Here is a 19,401-nt window from a genome sequence, read left to right on the forward strand (position 1 = left end):
ACCGGAAACAGACATTGCCGTCGGCTGCAGCGTGGGTCAGGTGTATGTTGGAAGGCGTACACCGATGCATAGCGCTCAAGTCCGCTTTCCCACAATGCAAGATAAAGATAAACAAACAAACAAGCCTAAGCTAATCATACCCAACTGTACCTACGTCGAAGCTCAGTGAACTTTGTCATTGCTTCTCAAGTTCAACTGTAAATCAACGGGTTACCTAATTTCAACTAAAAGAATTGAGAACTAACTCACTCATGTCTCAATTCCCAAAATGGCAAGAATAGAAATCAAGCGACAGAAAGACGAGAATGGGAAAGAGAGTGAAAGGGGCTGAGGGGGTTCCGTATGGCGAGTGACAACGGAAACCAGCTGATCATCGTTATTCCAGTCGTTTTTAGAACTTTTGTAAGGGAATATTAATAAAATTTATTTTAAAATTGCTAAAAACAACAATTCCCTTTTTAAGACAAAATTTTCTTGTAAAATTGTTAAAAATCCTTCCTATCTTCATTTCCCTTTTTTATCCTTAGAAACGTTGAAAAATCCCGATTTCGGGATAAAATCCTTCAAAGTGGAAGCACTGGACTAGTGTGACTGGCCAGTGGCCTCTGGTCTGGAGCTTCCATTTCAATAAATTAGGAATTCGGAGTTTCCAGTCCATAAATTAAATTTTTTTGATGGACTTTCATTAATAAAAGTTTTTGAAAAAACTGTAGTGGTGAGTTGTACCGGTACTGTAATAATTACAAAAAAATGCCAGACACAAAAATAAAAAATGCCAAACTGCCAAACGTAGTTTTCTCCTGCCAAACGCTTTCAAAAAACGCCAAATTTGTGGACTTTGGCAGGAAAAACGCCAATACGGTAACCCTGGCTCAGCCTCAGGCTTTTCCTGTTTTTCATGTAAATGTGAATTCCTGAATTTGCAATCTGGTTTAGGCGTGTTTCCTTTCCTCTCTTTACAAAAAGGATTCCAAGATTGTAACAAGATTATTTATTACTATTTATTTCTTGTGACCAAAATGATTGGGATTTTTTTCAATCTGTATCCAGACGGCTATTGGAAGCTAATTCAGATTCCATTAATCTTGCATAATTGTTGTATTATTTTTAGTTTACAACAAAAATTTGGCAAAAAAAAAACACATGACATGGATAGCTTACATTGTTCGATGCAGTTGGCTACGTGCACTATCAAAAATGATTGCTGTAGCTGTAGGTAACACCTGCACAGAAGTTGGAGTCTGAAAATCTTAGCACTTAACAAAAGCCGGAGTGAAATTTTTTTTCCAGTTGATACTTTTAGCGTTGCCGACGTATCTGCCATGTAGCTTACGTGGTGCAGTTGTTATTTTTGCGCACGTACTTCATTGGCTTTATTTTCCAGCCAGTCTTTTTGTTTCATTTCAGAATACAGACCTACTTTTCTTTTTATGACAGGTAAAGTATAAAAAATCTGGATAGTGATTTATGGTTTGCGTATGGAGTCAACATTTCCGAAAATAAGTCACATACTTCAGAGTCCATGAAACCAGACTCCGTAGCCTACACTTTACCCCAGTGGTTCTCAACCGGGGTGTCATTTACCTTACGTCTCGCAAGGGTGCCGCAAGTTATTAGAGTAGCGTTATCAAATATGCGCCCAGACATTAAAAGGATTTGCGCTAAAACTACAGTAAGCGCAAATTTCGCACTGACTTTGTTTGAAACGAACTTCATTAAATTCCGGGGATACGGAGCTATAATTAGTTTTGTTTTTGCGAAAACTCTTTTCAAAATTATTTTTATTTAATGCAGAAACTTTTTGGTTTGACTGTAGTTGCCGGTATATTACAGTAGAACTCGGTTAATCCGGATTCGGTTAATCCGGATCTTCGCCTAATCCGGATGAAATTGGAAGTACAAATGATTTGTAATCTTTTTCTTAAGAAACAGCTTCGGATTATCCGGATTATTTAATCCGGATCTTCGCCTATTCCGGACAAAAGTTGCGTTTTCTCTATCGCTTTATCCGGATTTTCCCGACAGTTTTGCCATTTTATGCTAAAACGTAACGTGGCTTATTGCGAGAAATTTCTTATCTATTGTTCCGTTAATGTGACGCAATAAATTATTGCGGATTTCTTCTTTTCATGAACAGTAATCCCTCCTAACGCAAAATTCGTGCGCAAATGCCCAAACTCGTACTGTCACTTGAAAAGATGTCAATCAATCAATCAATGTTTTATTTGTCAGTAACAGGAACATAGGTAGCCTACATGTTTGAAATATGCAATATACACAGTACAAAAGTTACACAAGTTCCCATACCGATACATATGTCGGTGGAATTTTCGGCGGTATGTCGGTGATGTTTTTCCAATAGAAGACTAATGTTAGATTTTTTGTAAGTTTTCCAAAGAAACTCGTCTTCCGTAACTGTTTTCAAAAGTTTTGAGTGACTACAGATTATTCCGACACGCATGTCTGAAGATATAACTTTTGCCAGTGTGTTCTTGCGTTAGACGCAGAGTCTACAAATACAATCGTTTTACATGCATAGGCTACTGCATTTCAAAAGAATTCTATCGCTAATATGGTGATCGCGCGTCTCGGAATTGACAGATGACCACACTAATGCGTTCAATTTCGGTGATTTTTACCGATACCCTTCTATCTAGGTAACGTCAGGCTTGATAAAAACCGTCATCGGTTAATCCGGATCTTCGCCTAATCCGGATGGAATCGCCGGTCAAATCAAATCCGGATTAACCGAGTTCTACTGTATTTGGTTGTTTAAAGGGTGCCGTAAGCCAAAAAAGGTTGAGAGCCACTGCCTTAGCCTTACGAGTTTTTCCGTCACAAATAACTCCAAAAAGTGTGCGACAAGACACAACCCCATATGTTCCATTGATTAATTGTTTGAGTCTTCATCGTCGAACCTGGCAGTTTCGCATACTAATGTAGGCTTTGAACCACTGATGCAGGTCCGCAGTCACCAAGTAAAGTTTTGTAGTGTTGTCTGTGACTTAGGCTACTCCACCAACAATGCGTTGCACAAGCGCGCACACCGAGAATGGAACAAGCGCCTCTTGATCATGGAGTTGATGTTGTTAGTTCAGTAACAATGATTTACTGAATTGATGCGAAATGGACTTTGATTCGAGTACTTGGACAGAAAAATTAATGCGAAATATGATGCGGGTCCGTAAGGAATTACAAGGTTCACAAAGCTTGCAAAAGTCTGATGGAGCATAGACACACAATTTTTTTGTAATAGTCTATCATCAACCAGTAGCCTTCCAGTGTAGTCCGGGAACATCGTGAATCTGGGGTGGTAAAAGGATAGATCCTCGGCCCCAGAGGCTCACACGACGACGATCAACTATTCAAACTGCTTGACATACAGTAGAATTCGCCTATAACGGCACCTCTAGGGGATTGCAAAAACTGACGTTATAGCCGAATTGACGTGATAGACGAACTACCGCAAACTATTCCAAAACTGTCTTTTGATTAAAGAAAGAGGTGTATAATCCAGTCAGGTTTACTGTGTACCACCAAACTGACAAAAGTCACGCAGAAAATAGAGATCAGAGATCTCTTTCGACAACTGTTCTGTGTAACACTGCGAGTCCTTCTAGTTTATACTGCACTAGGGACGGTACATTACGGGACGCGTAACTCCGTTGTTCCTTCAACATTAGAAGGGTCAATTGCCAATTTGACATTTTTTTACGCTTTACTGCAGGCTTGCTTTCTACTAAAAACCTTAAATTACTTTAAAACCAACTTAACTCTTCTTATATAACCCATAAAAAATAAAATATTTTGTAAATTAGAAAAAAACGTAACCCTTCTAGTGTTGCGGATAAGCCAAAAGCGGATAAAGTTTCGCATCCCTATGACAATCCCTAAGGGGACGTTCAAATATTACGTAACGCCTTCGAGGGGGGGGTTATGCAAAGCGTTACGTTAGCGTCACATCGGGGGGGGGGTTCAAGCAAAACGTTACGTAACGCTTTCGAGTACGGAATGGTAGTTTTTTGTGCTGAATTTGTAGTGAAAAAGCGTTACATGGGGGAGAGGGGGATTGAAGAAAGCGTTACGTTGGCGTTACATGGGGGAGGGTCAAAAATTCGGAAAAAAAGCGTTACGTAATATTTGAACGTTCCCTAAAGTTAAATAAAGTCTGTGCTGCGAACGACGTAGCAAAATAAAGGGAAGACATTTTGCAAGCAGCAACGCTAACTGGTTTAAAAGACTGACCGTTCGTGGTGAAGGCTTAAAGTGACGTTATAAACGAACAAAAGACGTCTGGGGACCAACAAAGGGTGCTGTTACATGCGAATTGACGTTATAGGCGATGCTGTTGTAGCCGAACTACAATGTACGTAAAAGATAGGAATTCTGCCGGGACCGACCGAAATGTGACGTAGCCTAATAGGCGAATTGACGTTATAAATGAAGCCGTTATAGGCGAATTTTACGTCTGTAGCCTATCAGCAAACCAAATGTGAGGTTATCTTGAGAATGAAGCCCTGGTCACATTGTATGGCGACTTTTTCTCTACTTTAAAAAAAGTAAAGGTGAAAAATTCAACCAGATGCAACTTACTAGGCTAGGCTATTCTTCAGCAGTCGGGCACCTGGATATTCATTATTCATACAGCGGCATTATTGGGTAACAGCCCTAGCTTTTCTTGCAAGACAAAGTTTTGCTTCTTTTACGTTTTTACCAAATAGGGGAACACAAACACGTTCAGAAATTAGGCTATCGCACTAAATTTGTTTGCATTGTGTTTTATGTCATTGCGTCTCAATGGAAGTATCTCATTAGTAGCAGTTTCGTATGACATTTTTACACTTAAAGTTCCTAGTATTTTAGCCAGTTTTTAAATATATTTCTGCACTGCACTGCTGACGTATTTCATGCACAGCTAGATGAGCGTAGACCTACATGCACGAGTCATTGAAATGTGGACAGACAGGGGTGCGTCATGTATTGCTTTCGAGTAGCACAAACCTGAAACTACGTTGCCGACTACAGCAATCGCAGTATAAAGCACAAAATAGACTACCGAATTACCGTAATGATAGCACACATCGAAACAAAATAACACCAGGGTTCCCACACAATTTTTATAAACAAATTCCCTACTTTTTCAATACTAAATTCTAAAAATTCCCTACTTTTTCAATACTAAATTAAAAAAATTACCAACCTGATTTTGATCTAAATTGCGCAGTAACAGTGCTTAATCAATGAAAGTTTGGTGCTGTATTATTTCCAAACACGATCATGCACAGGTTTAAAATTGCATAATGTATATCCGGACTCTATTTACATTCGAACCAGCATGAAAAATAATAATAATGTACAGTAGAAGATTCCTGTTTGAAGAAAAAACTCTTTTTTTTCAAAAGACCCGAACTGAAATCAGTTTGGATAAACTGTCACGTTTATACTAAAATTGCAATTCAAAGCCTCATTCCATCGGACATGGCAACCTGCCATAAGCCAAACCAAAACAATTAAAAATCACACTACTGACAAAATGAAGTAAGTGAAAAGAACACTGAACAGTGAACACTGTCTTTGTGATTCTTAACACTGAATCACTAAGACATTGCACAGTAAATAAGATTTATGAATGATGCTGTCTTTGTTGTTGTGTCATAATAGTAGGTTTTAGTAATGAAAGGCCACCGTGATTGAGGACTGAGATATTGTGGTCTTGGTCGCAGATATTGCCTGCATTAACGATGTCTCTTACCGCTATTATCACCTAGCCAACCTGACGTCATTGTTTTGTGCGGCCGCTAATCGACTTCAACGATCATGGAATGTAACGTAATAAGAACGATTATACACGCAAAAAGAAAAAAATCGGTTGCTTAAATCAGCTCTTTTGTCGCGTGAGCTTTGCGTATTGCTCAACAAGTGTATAAAGTTTAGAATTGACAATAAATCATTAAATTTGAAACTGAAGTTTGAATCACGGCAAATTAACGTATTCAAAACTTTTACTTCAGCCGACGCTGTTTCACACTCAGTAATCTAGGTCGGCAATAATTTTGCCGCAGCAAAAATGCGTTAATTTTGAAGGCTGCCGAGCTGGAAACAGCTTGTCCCGTGTATAAGTCGAACCTGGCTTTTTGAGGTAAAAACCACTTGCGAAAATCTCGAACTACACTCGCGTATAAAGTAAAATTTTGAATGTTAGGCTACAGAACAAAAATCGCCCGAGGCTAAATTTTCATGTCAAGTTAAATATTTCTGCTTCTGGAGTGCCCCACATGGTTACGCTACGCCACTGTCTGTACAGTATAACTCCTGTTGCAAGTAGCCTAACCACAATTCACCTAAACTGCTTAGTGGATGAACAACGGAGAATGACCGGTATTTAATGCGCAGATGAACAAGAAAAAAAAAACAGTTCCAGAACTTCATTGAAAAGCTGCATGTTGCGCCACAACATTGTTCTTTGTAATACTGCTTTGAAGGAGGATTACGAGTATGAACAAAAGAATAACTTTTAAACTTCATTTTGAATTGAAAAGACATGACGTAATGTCAGGGTTGCAAGCCGATATTGAAAAAAGTAGGGGATAAATCGACATCGATAGTCAAACAAAAAAGTAGAGAAATATCCGATTTCAATAGCCTCCCAAAAAAGTAGAGAATAAATAATAGGCTAATCGATATTAAACACAATTAAAAAAAATACAAATCAAGTATCTGATTTTATACTTCCTTTCTGCTCAATCATGCATAACTTGAAACAAAATGCTTGTTCTTTCAACTCGGTATTGTTCAATTATCGTTTGAGCATGAGCGTCAAAATATGCTATGATATCTTTGTCCGTTGTATGTTATTAAGTAGAATTAAGGGCTTGAAAAAAGTCGCAAAACAATCGAATAAAGAATATCGATTCACATAAAAAAAAAACCATAAACGATATTGGCGGAAAAAAGAAAAGACTATGACGTAATCGATATTGAAAAAGTAGAGAATAGCGCTATCGAATAGCGATTTGGAACCGATACTTGCAACCCTGCGTAATGTCTTCCATCCTTAGTTATCACATACGTCATTACGCCGATTTGAAATATAATTTCATTCATGACGTCGTATGGATGAAACACTTTTACCAGTTTTATACTCTGCTGAGATTAAAAATGAAACATAAATGGTAAATATTGGAGAGATTGAGTCTCCTTTACAACTAAAGAATCGAACAACGCAAAACTGCTGAAACAAAACGTTTTGTTTGAGTGAAAAAATCACTGCAAGCAACCAATAACAAAATGCGCGCGCAAGAAGTCATGGGAGTGTGATATATTAAAAATTTAACAGGTTGTTATTTTTCTACATCAATGTGACGTTAGTTACTACTTTAAAAAATCTATCACTTTGCTTCTGTAGAAAATCCGCAGCAAGCGCCTTTTTTACATGTTTAGTATCGGCCAAATTTTGCCGATACCGATACTCAAACAATGGCCGATATCACCGATACCAATACATCGGATTTTTTATCCACAATTTAGTCGTCAAGGTTTTCCATACTTTTTCAATACCACGAGTGAGGTTTCACAAAATTCCCGACCTTTTCCCGGTCTGGAAAACGGGTTTTCAAATTCCCTACTTTTTCCCTACTTTCCCGACTGCGTGGGAACCCTGTAACACGTAAAAACACGGAAATTCAATGGCCACTAAACGACTGGATTCAATTGCCTATTTAACATTCTTTTTACATCACTTCATAAATTTGATTTGGTGTTGAAAGCTTACTAACCAGTAAAGCAAGCTGTATTTCACGGTGAAAAATACGCAGCTAATTTGCACCAAACTTGCCTTGAGTAGACTAAATGAGATTTGAATAATTATTACAGCCTGTAGTAATATGAATTATATATTTTTATTTGTAATCAAGTGGCAACACTGCTTGCCATTATGATGTATTTGCTGGTAGGCTACAGCAGTACAACTGATATCAGTACAGCAGAACTACTCAATTCTGATGTTATGTAATAAACCATTTAGTTGTTATCAGTTAGTGTTTTATGTTGTGTCTCAGTTTAAATTACTGACCATCGAAGTCAGGAATTACTACATGGTGGCAGCGGTAAAAGCAAGTTAAGAAGTCAAGAAGACCAAATAACCTGCATTCAAGCAGCCTGTTGGAGTTAAGGCATCGAACTGGGCTATCATTAAACATGGCTTCAAAAATGCCAATGATGGACTGGCAGCACCAGCCACTGATAGACTCTTACAATGCTTTCAAAGCGAGAATTGAACTGTTTTTTGAAGATAATGACATAACCGACCCTAATAGAAAGGCTACGAAGATCCGCATAGCCCTAGGAGATGAAGGTATGAGGCGAATACTTTCATCAGGACTGACAGCAGCACAACAGAGAGATCCAACCCACATTTGGAATCTAATTGAATCACAAATCGACGTATCAAGCAAAGTGAATTTCAGAATTCACAGACTCGAATTCTCTCAGCTTCATCAACAAAGAGATGAATCAATTACCTCATATCTATCTCACCTAAGAGAAAAAGCCAAAAGATGTGAGTTTAACGATGACGAACTAGATGAAAGATTAATCGAAATGGTCATAGTCTCAACCAAGTATGAAGAATTCAGAAAGGAACTTATGACCAAACCCAAGGGACATTCAATAGTAGAAGTTCAACAAAGAGGTTTGCAATATGAAGCAGTAGAAGCCTCCAATGCCTCCCTGCAAAAGATGAAAAGCTCACAAATGAACAACATTGATGCAATTAGAGCAAATAGAGAATGTCAGCGTTGTGGACGGAAGCACCAAAAGAATGCCTGTCCAGCCTACGGAGCGACCTGTCATGCATGTGGGGGACGAAATCACTGGAAAAACATGTGTAAAAAGAAGTCCCAGCAGTCACGTCCAGCCCCGAAGCAAACATACCAGGGAAGAAGACCTTACGACAAGGATAAATACCCAAAGGTAAGAAATAAGCAAAATGAGTTGTTCTTAGAAGAAGAAGAAACTCCCATATTTCACCCACTTTGCATTAACGATTTAAAATCACATGTAGCTGTTTCAAAAGAAGCATTTACTACCCTATGTATTCAACATTCACAACCTAATGTTTTTGGTAAAATGCGAGTAAAAGTTGATACCGGTGCTGGAGGTAACACATTGCCAATGCGGACATTCAGGCAAATGTTTGGAAATTGTAGAGTTGACAGTATTGCAAACCCTGAACCCAGTGCTCAGCTCACAGGATATTCCGGTGACAACATACCTTGCAAACCATCTTCCAAACCTCTCTAAACAAGCAGAAGTTTTGAGAGATCTTCTGAAACCACATGTTCCATTTGAATGGCACACAGAACATGACACGACCTTTAGTTTTATTAAAAACTTAGTGGCAGACAACATAGGCTTGCAGTACTACAATCCCAAGGAGGAGGTCCGCGTTGAAGTCGATGCATCTCTTAAAGGACTTGGCGCAACACTTGTCCAGAAAGACGGTCCAGTCTGTTTTGCAAGTAAGACTCTCACTACAACTCAATCAAATTATTCAAATATTGAAAGAGAATGTTTAGCAATAGTTTTTGGCATCCAACGCTTCAGTCACTACCTATATGGCAGACAGTTTACTGTGGTGACGGACCATAAGCCTCTTGAGGTGATCTTGAAAAACAACATACCCAGTCACCATGCACCCCCTAGGCTACAACGAATGATGTTGAAGATTCAAGGTTACGACTACAACATTATGTACCGTCCTGGGAAAGATATGACATTAGCAGATACACTTTCCAGTTGGCCGGACCCAGACGAACGCGAAGACATTGACTTCGACCAACACGTTGAAAGTATTGAAATTGACTTAATGCACTTTTCTCAAAAGAAGAAAATCCAGATCCAAGAAGAAACTTCAAAAGACCACATCCCAAAAGGACTGTCCGAATTGATATACCAAGGATGGCCAGAGAACATCAAATCTGTACCCCCAGAATTAAGGCAATTTTGGAGCTACAGAGAAGCACTGGGCCTCGAAAATGGTGTAATTTTTAAAGGCAAGCAGGTAATAATCCCAGAAACACTCCGAACTTGTATTCTAAATCAATTGCATCAGAGTCATCAAGGTATCGAAAAAACCAGATTGTTGGCAAAGGAAAGCGTCTACTGGCCAAAGATCTACAAAGACATAGAAATGGTGTGCAAGAACTGTACACACTGCCAGGAACTACTGCCACATCAAAGCAAGGAACCCATGATGATGCATGAAAAACCAATGCACCCATGGTCGAAATTAGGCACCGACCTATTTGAAATTAATAGCAAACATTTTCTTATAATTTGTGATTACTATAGTCGATACCCTGTTATAAAACAACTGTCATCTCTGACAGCCGATGCTATCATCACTGTAACTAAGGAAGTATTTAGTATGTTTGGTGTTCCACGTGAAATCATTTCTGACAACGGTCCACAATTTCTGAGTAAATATAATAAATTTTGTACAAAATGGGGAATCACTCACACAACTAGTTCGCCAAAATATCCCCAGTCTAATGGTTTCATCGAACGACAAATTAAATACATTAAACCGATCATGAAAAAATGTTTTAAAAGTGGAAACGATATTGATTGTGCTCTTTTAAATATTCGTGCTACCCCACTTGATAATGTTCTACCTAGTCCCGCAGAGCTCATCTTCGGTCGTCCGATCCCTACAGCGTTGCCCAGCCATAGCACTGACGAAAAAGGGGAAATGTACCGCGACCAAATGACAAAATCGTCAGAAAAGCAAAAGGAGTATGCGGATAAGCGAACGAAACCATTGCCAATGCTTTATGAAGGTCAACCGGTACGAGTCATCAATCGATCAAACGAATGGCAACCAGCACAAGTCGTCGCACAAGAGGGTGAGCGATCGTACCGAGTTGCTACAGAAAACGGCAACGAGATTGTGCGTAACCGCGTGCACCTTCGCGAGCATTCCAGCAATGACGTCCTTTCCTCCGAGCCAACACAGCTCCCGGCTAATGCAAGTCCACAACCGACCATCTCGCCACAGCCTAGAAAGACTCGCTCCGGGAGAATTGTAAAGACTCCAGTTAGATACCAATCATAAAAGCGTATTGCACGCTTCATCTTTTGTTAATCGCCTACGTTACCATGCATTTGCGTTAAGTGTAAATCAGTTATTGGCCCATGGCCGTTGTGTGTTTTTCTTTGAAGCGATGGGGATGTAGTAATATGAATTATATATTTTTATTTGTAATCAAGTGGCAACACTGCTTGCCATTATGATGTATTTGCTGGTAGGCTACAGCAGTACAACTGATATCAGTACAGCAGAACTACTCAATTCTGATGTTATGTAATAAACCATTTAGTTGTTATCAGTTAGTGTTTTATGTTGTGTCTCAGTTTAAATTACTGACCATCGAAGTCAGGAATTACTACACAGCCCACTCAACCCACGGTGATCTCAACCAATTATACCAACAGCCAGATTTTGCACTTGCAAGAGATTCATAGTGTTGATTATCTGCTTCGCAAAGATGATCCAACAAAATACAGTGTACACGATCAGCACGAATGGAAAAAAGAGAGACCGTGAGATAAAAACTCGTGTTATTTTGTTTGTTTGTTTTTCATATCTTTATCCTGCATTGCGGGAAAGCGGACTTGAGCGCTATGCATCGGTGTACGCCTTCCGACGACGATTTCCTTTTCCGTATTGCGAAAATTGAACTAAAATATTGAAAACAAATAGAGTAAAAACAATACTTTTTATCTTGAACCATTTTGCAAACATCTTTCCAATAGCACCGCCGAATGAATTTGCTGTTGCATTGTAACTTTTCTTGGCAAAAATGTCACATGACCATTTTAATCTGGAAACACTGATACCACTCGCATTAAGTCTTCACTTTCAGCTGTTCAACGTTGCTTGATTCACGTACGAAAGTGACAACTATCATTGATAAGCAAGTGTTTCCAAATGTGCCCGAGAAGAAACCATCGACGTCGTTGTAGTTCCGAAAGAGAACTTTTACTGTTTCACACTGGTGATACACATCAAACAAAAGTGAGAATAACTTTCAATCTTTCTAGGATTTCAAAGGTTTCATTATTCTTTTATTTCTCCACAATCTGACACAAGAACCCTTTCACTCGGATTGCCAGAATTAGATCCGAGAGATTCCATTTTCTTGACGATATCTAAACCACTGGTCACACTTCCAAACACAACATGCCTGCAATAACAAAGCAGTGTGGAAACTGTTCATGAAATCAGTGGCGTAGCCAAGGGGGGGGTTTTGGGGGTCACAACCCCCCCCTTTGGCACGTGTGTGACGTCACGATATTGAGAATGATGCTTTCAGTCTAAAAAAAAATTGCCTAGTTTTAAACAAAATTGCATTAAAAGAGCGAGTTTTGCCAATACCAAACATTCAAACATCTCAGCCAGGAATTAGCAACAAGAAAACACAGAGACTTAGCTTTATTTCCGAAAAGTGCCGAAGAAAACATGATCTTATCCTTTTGCTATGCTACCGGACAGCACCATTTTACAGGAATATTCGTACCCACATTTTTGTTGAAAATGCTCTCAGAATGCACCAAATTCAAAGTAATTTTTCAAAATTTTCTGGGGGAGGCCCCCCAGACCCCCCGCCGTTGGGTGGTCAAATCCCCCCCTTTCAAAATTCCTGGTTACGCTACTGCATGAAATCACATTGACATAAAAATACACAGTGAACACTGCAAGACAATACTATTCACAATAAGTATTGCAGTATTTTTTTGTTAACGATCATAAAGACCATAAAACTCTTATCCTGCTACACTTTCAAACAAACGACAGATTGATTTGATTGTGGGAATAAAAGTACAGTGAGCATCAAATAGAAATACTTGAAAGAACTGGCGTGAATTTAAGAACTAATCACTGCTTACATTGCAGAAAGCTAAGAGAAAACTTCGCATTTTAGCATTAACTTAAAATTTTGATTCAGCGGTTTTGTCTAAGCTTTGACTTGTGGCATCTGAAACTTGTGACAATTGAAATTTGAAACTAACATCATCCAGCAACCTATGTGACACATGTAATATATTCAAATTATACAACATAAAAGATTAAACTTACGCTCCATCCAACCAGCTTGTCTTTGTAGTGCAAATAAAAAATTGCGAACCATTTGTATTTTTTCCAGCATTAGCCATTGATAAAATTCCAGCTCCAGTGTGCTTTAAAGTAAAATTTTCATCCTTAAATTTGTCTCCATAAATACTTTTTCCGCCCCTTCCATCACCACGAGTGATATCGCCACCCTGGCACATAAATTCCGGTATAATTCTATGAAAGGGACTTCCTTTGTAAGAAAAACCTTTCTCTCCAGTGCAAAGAGCTCTGAAGTTTTCTGCAGTTTTAGGCACAACATCTTTTCTCAATTCCATTGTGATGCGGCCAGCATCTTTTCCAGCAATTGTAATGTCAAAATATACTTTTGGGTTTTTCCCAGTAGCTTGTGACGAAAAACAACGAAATAGCCTTGCCCCCATCATTGTGATATATAGCTTTTAATTCTGAAGCAACACTGTGTATGTTAATAGATGCCACACATCTAGAAATGTACATCATACATAAAAGCACAAATCGACTGGATTGGCAAAAAAGGGTAAGGCCTTCGCTCAGCAGTGGACTACCACAGGCTGAAAATGATGATGATCTAGATACAGTAGAAGAACTAGATACAGTAGCATCAGCCACCACGTCACTAACTTACTACAACTCTTAATTAAGCCAGCATTTGAGTACCTGTAGGCCTAATTGTAAGCAATAAGTTACAATGCCAACTACTTTTTAACAAGGTTGTTTACGAGTAAAATTTGTTTTTATGCATTAAATGCAACCTCATTGATCACAAACTGCAAATTTTCAAGTACACAAAAAGTGATCTTTATCTTCAAGATCACATTGTTTTGGTGATCTTGCAGTTCTTGTCGAGCAATAGAGCTACGGTAACCACTTTGACTCTTTCACCCCTAGCATCATTTTAAGGTGATTAGGCCTAGCTATTTAAGGGTCCATGTCTTTTAGGCGCATACAGTTAGGCGCCAGTCAAATAGGCGCGCACACTGTGGCGTCAGGATATTTAGGTGCGAGCACTGTGGCGCCCGTTCATTGAGGTGCTATTCCTAGTAAAGTCTGCAGATTGAATCAGCTCAGCTTTGGCAAAACCTAGTCGGGGTTTTGACGGAACACTAAGTTACTCTTCACTCAAGCCTACCACCCGCTTGAATACAGCCTACGATACATTTTTTTACTGATGTTTAGTGTATTTATTATTTGACTTATATAACTAAAAGTGAACTCAGTCATGTTCGGAAACTTGAATAATTTATAGATAAAGCTTTCGCCGACGCAAACCTGGACTAACAAATAAATGCCGAACACGCGCATTAATAAAACAATATACTTTTTTGTTCAATATAACATTTTGTGTGAAAAGCATTGCTCTACCTGCCAAGCCATAGGCGTAGCCAGGGGGGGCGAAAGGGGCCATGGCCCCCCCAAATTTTCAAAGTTTGGATTCCGAAGTTGAGCCTTTTGTTGAAAATATAATAAAACTTGTAGAAATTTATATCGTTTTCCAAAACATCTGGCTATTTACGCCCCCCAGGACTTGTTTTAGACACGCAGAAAGACACCAATAAATTATGCAAATCGTAAATCGCACAAAGGTTACGCGATTTACGCTTGAGTGAATACTGTTTTTCTGCTAATAAATTTCATACAAATATTACCCTAAAAGTGTTTCCAGAAAGCGCTATAATCCATTATTTGAGTGTAATTTTGCAAAATTTTTCCGGGGGAGCATGCCCCCGGACCCCCCTAGAAAACGTGTGCCTTCGGCACGCTCTACCCCCCCACCAGTTCCCTTGCTTAACCCACCAGGATACGCCACTGCACATCAGGTGGCGATGTCTTTAATCAAATACTTCGTCGTTCTCTTCGATCTATCAAATATTTGGCCCCCCCCAAATATTTTTTCTGGCTGCGCCACTGTGCCAAGCTGATACAAACTGCAGACTTTACTAGGAATAGCACCTAAATGAACGGGCGCCACAGTGCTCCGCACCTAAATATCCCAACGCCACAGTGTGCACGCCTATTTGACCAACGCCTAACTGTCTGCGCCTAAAAGACTTGCTCTCCTATTTAATGCAAAAAGCCCAGCACCGTTTTAAAATTCACTCAAGCAATTTTTTTACTTTAGCACCATTGAAAAGGCATATCAAAACAAACATACAATAAAATAATAAGGATTGTAATTAGTGCAAATTGTGACAATACATAGTATAAATAAATATAGCCTACAATATAAATAAAAACGTGATGCAATTTAGACAGCTGGAGATAGTGAAAACTATAGCCTACGCCCTACAATCATCGAGTGAGCTTTTAATTCGAATCATCAATTAATTTTCCAAAAAATGCTTCAGTTATGTTATGTTAAACTAAAGTCCTGTCAAGCTTCACTCAGATGCTGCACAAGAAAACGTAGAAAAAGGATAAATCACAATGCTATTGACTCTACTTTTGTTTGTTGTTAATAAACAGGTCAACTCACATAGCTCAAGAAAAAGGTAATCTCTCAAGTTTTATGCTTGAATTAAAAGGCAACTATAGCCTCAGGAGATTTTGTTTTTCTCAAGAATATCTACCGCCACTGCATTTCGGTCCTAAACAGACCCATATTCAAGCCTTAATAAAGAACCTACCATGTGGCACATGACTTGGCATGTACTACAGAAGCACCAGTCTCAACCTTGATTGATTGTGGGAGTATTTATCCTAGGACTGAGAAAGCTTTATGGAGAGCTTAATCCTGTCAGTTTTGCATACTTGTAGAGGCTTCGAACCGATCAGCAAGTTTGATAAAGTACCGTAAATTTTCCAATTGTTGGACTGTTGTTGTCTGTGAATCGTTCTGTCCACTAGTACTTAGCCACTGAATAGAGTACCGTAGTCCTTGAAATACAATGCTTAAGCGCACACCGTGTGAATCAAACCAGCACTACTTGGTCTTGCAGTTTTTTCTTTTGTAAAGTTAGGCATTAACCAATTGAGCAATCAGAAGAGATCTTTAAGGCACTGAGCTTGTGCATTATTTGATGAATTTTATAATGATGCTAGTTTTAACCTGAATTTAACCAAAAGGTGTAATTGATATTGAGCTTTGGTCAGACAGAAATCACAGGCAATCAGTCCAGCTTAGCTAAATAGAATTAAGCATGACATATTGACATTTGACAATCATGACATTCACATTGGTCGAAAAACAATAGCTCAGTGGTTACGCGCCGGGCTCAAGATCACACGGCGCTGGTTCGACTCTCGGGGTGTGCGTTTGAGCAACGCATTTCAGGACTGCTCTCCATTCAGCGGCACCTAGTGAATGGAATAATTTCTCGGCAACAAGACTTCAACAATCGGAAAACTTCACTCTGCCAATCTCGGTAACCGGCCCTGCGTCAAGAGCCTCTACAAGTATGCGAACAAGTACCAGGAATAACCAATCAAGGCTTTGTCAGTCCGAGGATAAAGATTCAAAACCAAACCAAACCAAACCAAACGTATCCAACCCTCCATGCGACTGCAGCGTTGCCAGATGCTAAAAGCTGCTTGGCACCAAAAAGTAACTAAAATTTCACCAGATTGCATTCAATTTCACCAGATATTTAAAACACCCTAAATAAAGCAATTTCGCCTAAAATAACAAATAGATTTTGACTTTTTGAGACATAAGACTAAAATGAAACGAATATGCAAAACATATGTTTTGTCACACATTGTATACACGGATTATAACTGTAGCAGTCATAATTATCAGTGCAGTATAAACATCAAAAGTTTGTAACATGTACAAGTTCTTAACCAAAAAAGTTGTTCTTTTTACTTTAAAAGCGGAAACTTTTACGGCCAGGGTTAAAATGCAAAAATTTTGAAAGACTTTTGCATATCCTTGTGCACAGGATATCCATGAAAATGAAACAAGTGGCCACTGTATGCCTGTGTAGCCTATGTAAGGTCACTCATGTTGATAAACTTCTAGTTTTTAGGCAAAAAACAATCTCCTTCACTAATTTTAAATATAAAACTTGCCTTTTTGGCCATTTTTTTTAGTAAAAAGAACTCTCCAAAAAGCATTGTCTCGCCACTGCCTGCAACCATGCCAGTGGCAAAAGCTGCACGATTGCTGGTACAGTGCTGCTGTCAGATCCAAAAGATTGATTGAAGAGCGCAAATTGGTCACTCTGAACTTGCAACACACTGCATCACGCATGCGCAAACCTCTTGCAAAACGTTTTCTGCACGAGCAGAGATTCTTTGCTAAAAAGTTTTAAAAATTTTTGGAAAAACTTGAGTGGGGAATATTTCACCAAATTGTTGTCTGGTTTCAAGGTCAAAAAGCGTAGTACCAAAGACCTCTAAATTTCACCAGAATTTTTTTATTTGGTATCCTATTTCCCCATCTGGCAACGCTGCATGGGAGGAAGGAACAAAATGATGATGATGATGGTAGCCACTTTAACAAGGAAAAATTCTGCCACTGAAATTGACTAGAATGCACCGCCAACCAATCATAAGCTACGTTTTCTATGACGTGAAAAGAGCGAAAAAAAGATGATACAAAGCAAATCAAGTGATGGATTTTCTGTCAGCTGGTTGGCTTAGGGGTTAGGGCTAGAAAGTAGGTATTTCATTGACGCGGGTTCGATTGCCACCACTGCTATTGCCCTTTTTTCTTCTATAATTACCAAATAAAGTTTAAAACAAGCATTAACTTTCTGGCTGAGTGCTAGAAAGGTCACACTTGGACGGTAGCCTCTTATAACATGTTCTGATTGGTTGGCGGTTGCATTGTAGTCATTCGCAGTGGCAGAATTTCTACTTGTTAAAGTGGCTACCCCTCATTCAGCAGCCCAAACTCACCTAACAAACACTGCAACCATTCAATTCGCCAATTTTCTACAGGTTTTCTCTAGTAGTTATGCGGAGTCAGCAAAACGTATTAACCACCGACAGAGGGCGTACGTGCCGAGTTTAAAACAACGGAAGCTGGCGAACTAGGTATATTTATTAACTATGGTCTTAGTCGTTAAAAGGTTCGCCCTAGCCCGATGGCTCAGTTGGTTAGCACGTGACTTCGTGAACGAAGAAGCTTCAAGACCAAGCGGTGTTGGTTCGACTTTCAGGGTGTGCGCTTAAGCAAAGCATTCTAAAAACTGCTCTTCATTCAGCAGCACCTAATGGACGGAATAACTTCCCCGCAACAACACTGCAACAATCAGAAAACGTCACTTTGTCGACTGTCATATCGGCAATCGGCCTGCGTCAAAAACCTCTACAAGAATGCCAAACTACCAGGAATAACCTATCAAGGTTTTGTCAGTCCGAGGATATAGATTCAAAATCAAACCAAAAATGGCGATAAATGAAAATATCTAAAATTCTTATCGCTGGGTGGCGCCGCAAGTTCAGCAAATTTTTCCATAGGTAAGGTAACGCTAAGAAAAAAGTTTGAGAAATGTTGTAACTTTGTTTAGTTGCAACCGTGTCATGTTAATTTAGGCAGCAACAATGCTTGAAATTACCTTGAATCTGAGTGCTAACGCGCTTATGAAACTGCCCAGATCAACATGACGCAGTTGCTTAAAAATTCTTCTAAAAATAAATTTGTTAACTTCATTCATTAATGCAACTGCATCATAATTATTTGGAAAACTACAAGACACTAAATTGGTTGAATTTAGCCAATCCGTTCATGCAACTGCTCAAAGATGTAGTGGCCCATTTTTATTAAACATGTAGCATAGGATATATAGAATATAAATCCTATTATCCTATGCTGTTTGGGCAGCTATAGAATGAATAGGCCTACCTCTGATAAAGTACGGTACAGTGGCGTAGCCAGAAAAAATTTTGGGGGGGGGGCCAAATATTTGATGAATTGAAGAGAACGACAAAATGTTTGATTTAAGACATCGCCACCTGATGTGCAGTGGCGCATCCTGGTGGGTTAAGCAAGGGAAGCAATAAAGCTGGTGGGGGTTAGAGCGTGCCGAAGGCACGCGTATTCTAGGGGGGTCCGGGGGCATGCTCCCCCGGAAAATTTTTGCAAAATTACACTTAAATAATGGATTATAACGCTTTCTGGAAACACTTTCAGGGTAATATTTGTATGAAACTTATTAGCCGATAAACAGCTATTAACTTATTAAAGGTAGCTCTTATCTACACACAAACGGGCAAAAACTGCGGCTAAAATTAGAGAACACAAAAAACTCAGCTACACAAAAACCCTAGAGAGTAAGCGATTCTGAAATTGCTTCCACAGATTA

At 39.1% G+C, this 19,401-nt stretch overlaps 1 protein-coding gene across 2 annotated transcripts; it reads right to left on the reverse strand.

Annotated features, from left to right (window-relative positions):
• Positions 1 to 4,962: 4,962 nt before the first annotated feature.
• Positions 4,963 to 13,639, reverse strand: LOC145780478 (peptidyl-prolyl cis-trans isomerase-like). Of its 2 annotated transcripts, XR_014290657.1 has the most exons (3): positions 13,139 to 13,639; positions 11,454 to 12,245; positions 4,963 to 7,873 (listed from the first exon to the last, which is right to left on the reverse strand). XR_014290657.1 is itself a non-coding variant. In XM_082592090.1 (2 exons), the coding sequence occupies exons 1-2, from the start codon at positions 13,555 to 13,557 to the stop codon at positions 12,119 to 12,121; spliced, it is 546 nt and encodes a 181-aa protein (XP_082448216.1). In that variant the 5' UTR covers positions 13,558 to 13,639; the 3' UTR covers positions 11,318 to 12,118. The 2 variants fall into 2 exon arrangements, 1 of the variants encoding a protein (XP_082448216.1); XM_082592090.1 differs by lacking the exon at positions 4,963 to 7,873 and having other exon boundaries at positions 11,318 to 12,245.
• Positions 13,640 to 19,401: the final 5,762 nt, after the last annotated feature.

The sequence above is a fragment of the Aplidium turbinatum genome, chromosome 12, assembly GCF_918807975.1.
Source record: "Aplidium turbinatum chromosome 12, kaAplTurb1.1, whole genome shotgun sequence".
NCBI lineage: Eukaryota > Metazoa > Chordata > Ascidiacea > Aplousobranchia > Polyclinidae > Aplidium > Aplidium turbinatum.